Raw genomic sequence first — 11,589 nt, forward strand, 5'->3', positions numbered from 1 at the left:
AGGGGTACGCGTGGGCGGACTTGGCGTTGCTGGAGCCGACAGGTGCCGCGGGCCGCGGGCGCGTGCGCGGCGTGGGGCGTCGCGTGGTGTTCCTAGTGCTGCGGCAGGGCGCGGGCACCATGCAGTGCGTGGTGGCCGGCGGGGACGGCACAGTTCGCGGCGAGGCTGAGCTGGGAGTTCGTGTGGACGTCGCCGGCGTCGTGTCGCTGCCGGGGGAGCCCGTCCGCGGCTCCACCCTGCAGGTGGAGATCCAAGTGGAGAAGCTCCACTGAGTCTGAGCAGGGCCGTCCCTAGTTGCACTACTGAACTTATTGTTTGCAGGAGTAGGTCACTTGTTTTTGCCTGGATTAACATGCTAGTAGTATGTGCTACTTGGTCAACTTTTCAATATAGAAACTAAATTTGAGGTTCTGCTTGTGTGTTAGCCGAAGGTTATAGCTTCAATCCTTAAGGCCACAATACTTTAAAAAAGGGCAAATTGCATATCTGCCCTCGTTTGTACCTACAACTGTATGTTTGCCCCTTCTTTTTAAGGTTTGCATGTTTGCCCCTGTTTTTCATGTGTGAATCATCCGTTTGCCCCTGATTTTCAACGGCGTCCACCGAGGCAGCTTCCAGCGAATAAAGAAAAGGAAGTATGGAAAATCTAGATAGGAAATGTCTCTCCTACCCCTGCTCTATTGGCTCTCTCATTGGGGGAGGACCGGCGGAGGTGGCAGAAGATTGAGGCACGGGGGAAAGGCAGAGGGGCGAAGGGAGCGGGTGGGGCTGCCTGGGCTGCCGGAGTCGCGCGGGGGTCGGGAGGCCGCGCCCGCCCGCCAGTAGTGCGGAGGAGCAGGCGGAGCCCGTGGCCACCAACGGCGCGGAGGAACGGGCGGATCCTGTGGCAGCCTGCGAGCGTCGCCTCTCTCCTCCCCCGCGCCCTCGTCCCGCGCCGGCGAGCGTCGCCTCTCCGCCTCTTCCTGCCTCGCCGCCACCGGGGTGAAGACAGGGACGAGGCCCGTGGCGCCGGCCATGGGCCCGGCCCGCTCCTCCTCACGACGGCGGCTAGCAGGAGCGGAGGTGGCGCGCTGTCCCGCCGAGCGCCTTGGTCTTCCCGCTCGACGCCAACAGCTTGCTCCGCGACTGCCAGCGCACGCCGCCGGAGGTCCGGAGCTCAACCGCCAGCACCCCAGCTGAATGCTAGCGCGTCGGCGGTGAAGGACCTGGGCTGGCGGCCGTGCGCGACGCGGAAGCAGTGGCTCAGGTCGCCCGTGAGCGTAGAGAAGGCGGCGACACCACCACCGCCGTCATCGCCGCAGCGGCCGCGACAGTCCCACGCGGCAACGGCGTCGTTGAGGGGCGCGTGGGCGAGGCTGCGCACTGGGGCCCGCTCCTCCAGCATCCAGTTGTACACCCGCGCGGCGGCGCCGGGTGCGGCCAGCTGCCTCCCAGTCCCACGCCGACGAGCGCCGTAGAGCGCCGCCTCATCCTCCGCCGGTGAGCGGATGTCTTTGACTCTTTGTTGATGCTGACGAGTGGGTCCCACAAGGGCTTATGTGTCTTTTCAACTGCCATTTAACACTGTCACCGGCTCTTAACAGAATAGGGGCAACTGGAAGCTTTAGATTCAAAAAAAAAGGGGCAAACATGCAAAGTAAAAAAAAGGGGGGCAAACATGTAATCAGAGGACGAAATGAGGGTAGTTTTGCAATAGCCCCTTTAGAAAAAAAAAGATTGAAATTGTGCAAACAGTGCTTCTGTAATCCTTATAGGTTTAAATCACCATTCAACGGGTTACTTACCGTCGATTTGATGATGTTCCTATGTGAAATATTGATGTATCGGTAGGAAATTAATATAATCTTTGAGTGTGAAATACCGATGTATTTTCACTTTATACATTCGCAGAAATCAAATAATTACTACAATTCATAGTAATTTCACTTGTTATATTTATGGTTTTGTTGTCGTGTTTTTCATTCTATCATAATTGTTTCTAGCAATTGATGGGTATTACGGTTGCTAGAGATAAAGAGGCTAATTTAACACTCAGATTTTATTTTATTGTTTTATGCTTCTATTTGTAGGAAGTTTATTTGACACTCAGATTTGGGCAGGAAACTGCCGTATTTCAGAGTAGGTCGAGCTAACGTCATTGTGGAGTCCGGTGCCACGTTAGCTAACGAGTCTGCCCTATGCCCGTTTGGACCTCGATGAGACCCAAACATAGATTAGGGACTGGGATAGTCACTTTGAGACTTTAGGGACTGGGATGACATAGCGTGACAAGTTTAGGGACTGGAGATGGATTTTACTCATTGATAAAGGAGGCAGAAGTAGAGAAACTGGTGCAGTAGAATTTCCATGCATGTTCGTCTTTGCAACACAGTCGGATATGAAACCTCGTCACCATTAATCAAGTTTCGTTATCACATAGTATTAGTAGTCTCTTTTTACCACATTAATCAGCCCCGTACCGAACGTAACATTTGGTCACCAAAGCTCGCATAGAGAAAACCCGGAAAAAAATAAAGAGTTTCAGGCGTGATTATTGTAGGGGTAGCAATATTTTAGTAAGCTCTAGTACACTTTTTAGTTGCCCGTTGCTTAGGGGCGTATCCGCGTATGGTTCTACATATTTTAATAGAAAAGGAAAAAAAAGTGTCCAAGTTGTGTATCGATCCTTGTTGGATCTGCTAGTGGATCAACTATGTGGGAATAGAAGGCTAGGTAGCTGATGTTAATCCAATGGCTATGGTTGATCATGGTTTAAAATAGAAGGACAGATGTTTCTGATTATTGTGGGATTTTTTAGATTTTTTCTTTTTTCTAAAGCGTCTCGTAAACAGTGCATCTTTTTAGACCTCTAATTAGTAATAGTAAGATTATTAAAAAACGTACGAGACTACTAGGCTTAAAATTCTAAAGTCCCATAGCATATATGTAAAGATGTAGCTAGGTATAGAACCAGAACACGCAACACCAATTGATACATGATCTAGCAATTACGACACGATTTTTGGTACCTCTGCGCCCACCAAACTTCTTGGGCTCGCAGCGCCTGGGGTCGGCGACGAGGAGGTTGCGGTCATAGCGGCCGAAAGATGTCCTTGACCTCCTTCTTGGTGGCCTTGTCGACGTACTTTTTGGCTGTGTCGCCGTTCACCTTGATGAGTCCATGCCTCGGCCACGGCCATCTTCTTCCATCTTGGGGTTCAAAACCAACCGTAATGCAGAAGAAGCAGAATCAATTCAAGATAAACAGAAAGGAAAAGATATAAAGGTGAATTCCGAACAATGTCTCACGGGCCACACATTTCGCCCAACAGGTGGTGTGCATCGCCAATTGCCGTGTTCACGCGGCCACCTAGCCATGCCTTGGCACACCCACCATACCTTGGCTAGCTGCGACCACCCTTGCATAGTTGTGCTACCACGCGCAGACGCCGGGCCGCGCCATGGTAGAGGCGGCAACCGGCAAGTCGGAGGCTGGTCGCCCCTGGCTTGCTCCATCTCTCCAGGAGCATCCATAATCCATTAGCTTGTAACCGAGCAAGTAGAGCAGAATGTTTTCTCCCCCTTTTCTGAAACCGCAATGAAATATCGTTTGTGAATGAAACCAAACAAGCACTGCTTGTTCCGGCAAATACACTGGATCTGAGAAAATAGGGTTGTGTGGTGGATACAGTACAATACAAACAACCGAATATGGAGAACAAACCGTGCAGGTGCAGCTCAGCAGATTGCTTCATGGCGTGAGGCAGCAAAGGAAGCTCTCACAGGCTGCCTGCTTGAGTACACAGGCAGGATCGAAGTAGTTAGACAGAAAACTAACCAGTGCATCTCTTCGTGGCAAAGCAGAGGCCACTCGACAAAATCAACTTCAAAGGTTGCGATGGATTGGTTGACATCATACAGCGTCAAGATCTTGATCTACCTCTTCACCCATGCAGATGCAGGTCTTTCATCTTGACCGACAGGCTGATCATGGGCTTCCGCTTAACCCTGCAATTAATAGGCAAGCAGTAATTAAAATTCACGTAGAAATTATCGCTTATTTTGTTATGATTAGTTTTATCGTTAAAGATAGTTTGAACATGAGATATTTTGTTAAAGATAGTTTGAACAAAGAAAGGAAATTAGGACTATATGTTACAGGAATTAGTTAAAAAGAAAAAAAGAGCGGGATGCATCCTCAATTCGCGGGCCGGTGGCAATTACCCCGTAGCATCTGCTGTGGGCATGGAAGGGAGAACTGACTGACATGTTCATCAGATGAGCAATTAGATTAGCCGATGTAGTCCATGATTTTGGTCTATTGATATCCAACAAAATTGGATCTATACTCAACAATTATCTGGAATGTGCACGCGGAAGTGAAATTGGAGATTAGAAATCAGTAAATCAAAACCAAATCGAAACAATATATTCCTATATGATGGGATTTCCTCCAACGCGCAGCAACAGAAAAAGGGCTGGCTGATAATAGTCCCCATGTGTTTGTCCCCACACGATACCGGGGAATTTAGATGGTATATCGAGTCCATTTCCAAACAAAGCAAGCGGGCCAGTTCTTCGATTTGGCCCCAGCCGTGAGTGGTTGAGTGAGATGATCCGCAAGCTAAAAAAGGATTTAGTTATCCAGCTACTGTTGTCAGCCTCATTTTCCTTCATAGATCATACGTCTGTAATGCATTGTATGTCCCAGAATAGGTCCCATTCTTCTACCCGGGCCTTTCCCTTCTTAAACCAGGGTTTTCCCCATTGACGCAAATCCATTTGAGAGCTGTCTTTCTTTGATGGTAGTGTCCTTTCTTCATGCTCACCCCCGTGGGAGTCTGGGCCGTGTCTCAGTCCCAGTGTGGCTGATCATCCGAAAAGAGGACGGAGCAGTGATATCACCGTTGTGCTTACCGACAACATGGACCCCGTCTGTAATTGAGAGCCCACTAGATCCATTTTTGATTCACCCGGAAGATCGTCTCTTTGCACATGAGATGCGTACTTTGGCCGGCTATGGAAAGAAAAAGCTTCCTTCATCGGCCAGGGTACTCCTGAAATCTATCTCAGTAGGGAAAAGAGGAGTTATGGTATAGAAAGCAGATACTAGAGTGGGACCCTCCATTGCATCGGGTCAAGCAGAAAAAGGACTGATGTCTTGGGGCGCGGGTTCCGACGTGCCCAGAGGCCAGAGGCGAATCCGTTCATGGTCTATTGGATTGATGTATTTCATCAGTTTGCGGAAACTAGGCTAAACCCATTCAACTGCTGTAAAAAGGTCTGACGAATGGAACTTTCCAACCTTCGAGAAAAGGTCCCATCCTTCAATATCATGATTGGGTCAACTTTCAGCAGCAAATTCCCCATACAGATAGAGGCGCCTATCAAAAAGATAGTCACCTACTTTAATGCCTGCTTTTTACTACACTCCTTGCTTCTGGGGACATTGATCTGAAGCGGTGGAATTCAAATCCCTTCGGACCCAGGATAATCTGACTTATACCGAGTATCCAGTCAAAATTTTGGATACACTAGAGAGAATTACTCGGAGTAAGAGGATACGAATGTGTAAGGTTCAGTGGAGTCATCATGCAGAGGATGAGGCTACTTGGGAAAGAGAAGATGAGTTACAGGCAAAATTCTCTCAGCTCTTTGCTAGCCCAGCCGAATCTCGAGGACAAGATTCCTTTTAAGGGGGGTAGGTTTGTAACACCCGTATTTTCAAATTAGGAGCCTAAATAAATTTAATTAGGTTTTCAGTAGGTTCGATAAGGTAGTGCTCACTTCGGTCAACTCTCCATTATCTTTCTTTGGTTGAGTGGAAAGTACGGTACTAGTTCAGTGATAGTGACTGTAGCAAATGGTCAAAAAATGATAGTTGGTTTCGATCCCTCCGGTGATGCCAGAAGTTGTTTTGATATACGATTTTATCCGGTTCCTAGCAGTATAGCTAAGAGTAAGCTATGTCGGAAGCTGCTAAGTGGAAGAAGTCCATAGGCGGTCATCACCAAGACCTAACGAGAGATCTCCCTTTCTTCTTTTCCTTGTGCAAGTCAACCTCCGACCACTACATAGGAGCGACAGAAAAGAAAGCCAAGCCATCAAAAGGAAAGGTGGACTGCTGAGGAGTTTATTCGTAGGGGATACTATGGAGGTCATGCTGATGTCATCATTCGGGAAAAAAGGGGGGGCCCTAGATGCGCTAGCAATCGGCACATTAGGGGAGTACTTGCCCGAGTACAGTTGACCTAGTATCATACAGACTTATTATCAGTGCTCCAAGCCCCATGTGTTCTAGGGCTAAGACTACGTTGGTGCTACGGAGCCCGAAAAGGGGTTGTAGATACTGCTGTATGGCATAGAATTCCTAAACCCCCTCTCTTTAACTGGGCTTTTAACCTAAAGGTCGCAGGTTCAAGTCCTGCTATACCCAAAAAAACCACTCTTGTATACACACACACACACACACACACACACACACACACGGATGATTCAATGTTGCAAAAAAAGTCAACCGCGACAAATATTTAAATTCGGAGGGAGTAGAAAAAAAGGGCCCATGACTCACCTCAATCAATCCACACATCAGGGATGTGGGAAATGAGGTGCCAGTCCTTCCCCTTTCCTTCCTCGGAGCGCCTCGCCAGATCAGGGCACTTCTTGATCACCAATTTCTTCAGAGTGGTGAGGCATTTTATACCCTATGGCAAGGATTTTATTCCCTGACAGTCAATGATCTCCAATTTCTTCAGAGCGGTGAAGCCTTTTATGCCCTCTGGCAAGGATACGATTCCTCCTAACCTAGAGATGCATAGCTTTTCAAGGGAGGCCAGGCTTTCCATCCCCTGCGGAAAGGATGTGATGCGTGGGCAGCTGTCGATGTAGAGCTCTTTAAGAGACGTGAGCCGGCACATGGATTCGGGAAAGCAAGCCAGCCCATCCAACCCAGAAATGTGGAGTTTGCATAGAGCACAGAGATCTCCCAGCCATTTAGGCAGCTCATGAAGTGCATGACATGCATGAATCCTGGGATCCTCAAGTGATGTGATATGCTGATGCTGCAGCGATTGGGGAAGGCTCTTTATTTTGGGCAGCCATTCAACATGTAGAGTTCGAAGAGAACAGAGCTCGCCCAAGCATTCCGGCAACTGCTTAAGTCCATCGCACGTTCCTATCCGTAGCACCTGGAGGGATGTGAGTTGCCCCATTGCTTGAGGAAGGCTACTAAGGCGACAGCAGTTCAGAATGTTTAGCTCTTGTAGATGTCGAAGCTCCCCTAGTGCATTATCCATGGGAAAAGTCTTCAATAATTCCCATGCTGTCATGTGTTGCACCACCTCCCACTCACGTCCGGTGTTTTGTAGGTGGCTATGATAGAAGAATGAATTGGACCTCTCGAAATGGAATTGGCAGTGGTAATTAGATTCTGTGGTCCACTTCCCAGCACACTCAGACAACTTCCAATGCTTCAGGTGACAAGACAAAGGTAGGAATGTCTTGATCTTCAATGTAAGACAATTTGATATATTCAGACATGTCAAGCAATTACCAACTCGGACCTGTCCCGAGTGAGGTGCACAATTGCTGCAGTTTCCTCCCTCTTCTCCATCAGACATGGTCCTCTCTGCTACCAACCACACTTCTTCCAATCTAGGTAGATCATCCATTAATAACTTCACCAGTGAAGGAAATGGGCCACAGCTTATGCTCTCAAGAGAAGGCATCTTGTGCAGCTCAAGCTCCTCCAGACAAGGAAGTTCCACAAGCCCTTGTAGATGCTTCAATCCTTGGAAATCAGATAGCTTCATCGCCCTCAAAAATTGGAAGCAAGCTTGCCCCTTTACTTCAGTACCAACAACCTGATTCTGCATCCACCATGCATATTTCTCGCCTGAGTACCCACAAATTTCTAGCTCTTTAATCCCAGCTGGCGGTTCTAGGCCATCAAGTACAGCCTCCTCCAACATAGTGTCCACCTTTTCATTAAAGAAAAACTCAGTGTTCACCTCACCTTTCTGACGCATCTTCCATTCTAGCTTCAACCTCTGTAAATTTGTCTTCTCTTTCAAGCATGCCTTATGTGCATCATCTTTCTCCAACACATGTGAAATACCTCTGATAATTAGACCTTCACTATTCCTACCTACATTTGCGAGCTCTGATATTCCAGCAAACTTTTACCGTTACCCACAACAAATAAGGGCAACTTTTGTAGTTGACTGCTGAATTGTCCAATGCCTATAGGCATCCCTCTCAATTCTTCACAATCTTTCAGGTTCAAAACTTGAAGCCTCTCAAACTTGACAATGCCATCAGGTAGCTCTACCAGCTTCCTACAGCCTTCGAGGTTCAAAACTTGAAGCTTCTCCAACTTGCTAGTGCCTTCAGGTAGATTTTCCAGTTCCCCACGATTTTCCAAGTTCAAAACTTGAAGCTTCTCCAAGTTGTTAATTTCTTTAGGTAGCTCTACTAGCTGCACACAATATTCTAGGTTCAAAAATTGAAGCTTATCCAAATTTCCGATGCCTTTGGGCAACTCTACCAGCCTATAACAATTACGTAGACTCAAACATTGTAGATTTCTCAATTTTGTTATAACTACTGGTAGCTCCTTAATCTTGGTATGATCTAGTTTAAGAACTCTTAGCTTTTTATTTCTACCAATAGAATTTGACAAGGCTGCAAGCTCCATGCACTGGCAAAGATAAATGCTTGAAAGCATATTACAGTCACCAATTGAATCTGGTAAAAGTATCTGGGGTATTTTGTGGAACTGGTTGCATCCTTTGGCACATTAGTTGAAATTTGCTCATCCAAGATGAACTTGGCAAGATCATGAAGCAAATCATGCATCTCGCAACACACTCTCCCAAAATATTCCTTCACATCCTGGAGAAAAGAAACTTGCACAAGTGAATTGAAGCACTCGTCGCCAACATCCTCCAAGCAATTGTAACCATGAGTCAAACTAATCACATTGTGAGCAATCCATTGGTCAACCAATTGTTGTTTATCGAGCGGAAGGCCTTTAGGAAACAATGAACATATTGTGAAGCACCGTTTCAGATGGGATGGTAAATGGGAATAGCTCAACATCAAGCTTGCTAATACTCTATGCTCTTTATCCTCAGCATCTAGTAGATTACTGTCTCTCACGGCCTTCCATTGTTCTATACCTGTCTTGCCACGAAGGACATTTGCAAGAACTTTAATTGCAAGTGGCACCCCACCACATTTATTCACAATCTCTCTCCCAACTTCCAATAATTTAGAGTCCAAACCTTTTATGTCCTCACCAATGATCTGAGTGAACACTGTCCAGCTATCATCCTTAGACAAGGACGACAACTTCGACAGATCTGTTGATTCCACTGCTTCTGCAACATTTCTGTTGCGACTTGTCAACAAAATACTACTTCCAGGTGCTCCTCTCTTTATATATAACATAAAATCTTCCCATTGACTTCGGTCCACAGTCCAGACATCATCTAATACAAGCAAATACCTCTTTCCAGTCAATGTATCTGCTATAGTTTGAATTATGTTCTGTATGGAATGATGTTCAGATTTTTGATAAGTAATGGCTTCAAACATCTTCATCATAAGCTGTTGGACATCAAATTCTTGGGGCACATGAACCCATATTCTTACTTCAAAATGATCCTTTACGGTGTTACCATCACCGAAAACTAGGTTAGACAAGGCAGTTTTCCCAGAGCCACCAAGCCCAATTATGGAGACTATCTTGATTATCTGTTGGTTATTTTTGTCCACCAGTTTAGATATTATTTCCTGCTTTTCTCGCTCTCTTCCACATATTATTGATGCCACAGCAACATTTGGCACTGTTGGAGTTGCCTTGGCAGTCCTGTTCATGTGTGGAACAGGATGACCTTCCGGCAAACTGTTTACTATTGCACTGAAGTCAGTTCTTTGCTTCACTATTTCATCAAATCTATTCTTTATAGCCTTGATCTTGAGGGCAGCCTTGAATTGAAACAGATATGATTTTGGTTTTGTGCAGAGACATTTTGACACAATATTGTTGGCAACTTCAGCTTCATGCTTCTCAGCCTCTAGATGGAACTCATCAACAATATCATCAACGTCGTATGCGACGTGTTTCAATTTTCTGATGAAAAATTGATCATTATCCGTTGTTTTACATCCTGCTTTTTCTAGCCAGGAGCTGATATCCTCAAATCGACCCTTGAGATCCTGGAGATCCATTGTCACACCCACTATAGAACTGTACTGCTTCAACATCGATGGAGCTAACTTGTTTGCCAAAATTTTCAAAATTGCAGACACAGCAGCACCTTTGATACTGGCCATCATTTATTTTGAAAGTGTCTCCTTTCCCAAAAATCTTGCAGACCAAATTGAACATGAGCTGCTACTTTTGAAACAAAAAAAAATGATCTGCAAAAACTAGCTGTACTCTCAATAAATTATGGGTTATGCATGTTCCAAACTAACTGAATCCTATGGCGCTTTTTTCATGCATGATTGTTTCTTTGTTATTTTGCTAACATGATGTATGACTGCACCATCTGATACACCTATTTGAAACAGTAGTTGATGACATTGATGTCTGACCTGGGAAAACAAGTAGACTGCTAGCCTGAAGCTGAGCTCTTTAGCCTTTTAGTCTTTGAGCTGCACAACTGTGGCCGCAAACAGTCTCGTCTAGCCTTCTTGTTCCTGTTATCACATGAAACAAGAAGCATTATATATATGAGGGGATTTCGTACTTTGGAGCATGTAAAAGAGAAAGGTAACAGTGTTTAAGATTAACGTACCATAGCCTCGATTCACAAAGGAGCAGATGAGGATCTCGAACAGATGGCTGATTAGTTCCTCAACATGAACATACCATAGCCTCTAGCTCGGACGAATCAACTCTAATTACTCTTATTTCCTACTTGTGATGTGTGACTTCTGAGTTCCTGGATTTAGTACCTAACAATAGGCAGGATAATAAAACATTTTTATTTACTGAAAACAGTTGCACTGAAAGCAGAAAGTGTGGATGTTGATGGTAATTGATGAACTTAACAGGAGTATGGATCGAGCAAGAAAAAACAAAACAAAGGACTTGAGTAGTCTTTGGTTAGAACAAAACATATACTAGGATAGTAAGCTAGTTGCACGAGAGTAATTACTTTTTTAGTTACCCTCTGTCATGTAACTAACTAAGCCGGATTGCACTCGTCTTACTGGTCCGAGCTAAGTCGCAACATGCTTAATAATCATAGTTGTAACCAGGGTATTGAAGCGGTTGCAATTGTGGTGTCAGGCCAATTGCAACTCAGCATATTCTCTAGTTGTAACTGGAATCGCTTTATTGGTCCTAGTTGCAACCGATTGAAAGATCCTAGTTGTAATTACGGCGGCAGTGAAGCGGTTGCAGTCACGCACGGGATCTGGCCAATTGCGACTGAGTATATTCCTTAGTTGTAATTGCAATCGCCTCGTCGGTCCTAGATGCAACGGTTTTAATGATCCTTGTTGTAACTGGGACATTGAAATGGTTTGTAGTTGTGGATGAGAACAACTGCAACTGAGCATCTTACTATTACTAATTGGAGATGAAAAGCATGCACG

The 11,589-nt window shown here is 45.7% G+C and overlaps 1 protein-coding gene across 1 annotated transcript; it reads right to left on the reverse strand.

Moving 5' to 3' along the window:
* Window positions 1–1,156: 1,156 nt before the first annotated feature.
* Window positions 1,157–10,317, reverse strand: LOC120694400 (putative disease resistance protein RGA3). Its single transcript, XM_039977521.1, has 4 exons — window positions 8,776–10,317; window positions 8,221–8,677; window positions 7,167–8,140; window positions 1,157–1,510 (listed from the first exon to the last, which is right to left on the reverse strand). Exons 1-4 carry the CDS (start codon window positions 10,315–10,317, stop codon window positions 1,157–1,159), a joined length of 3,327 nt encoding a protein of 1,108 aa, XP_039833455.1.
* Window positions 10,318–11,589: the final 1,272 nt, after the last annotated feature.

The sequence above is a fragment of the Panicum virgatum genome, unplaced genomic scaffold (assembly GCF_016808335.1).
Source record: "Panicum virgatum strain AP13 unplaced genomic scaffold, P.virgatum_v5 scaffold_5569, whole genome shotgun sequence".
Lineage (NCBI taxonomy): Eukaryota > Viridiplantae > Streptophyta > Magnoliopsida > Poales > Poaceae > Panicum > Panicum virgatum.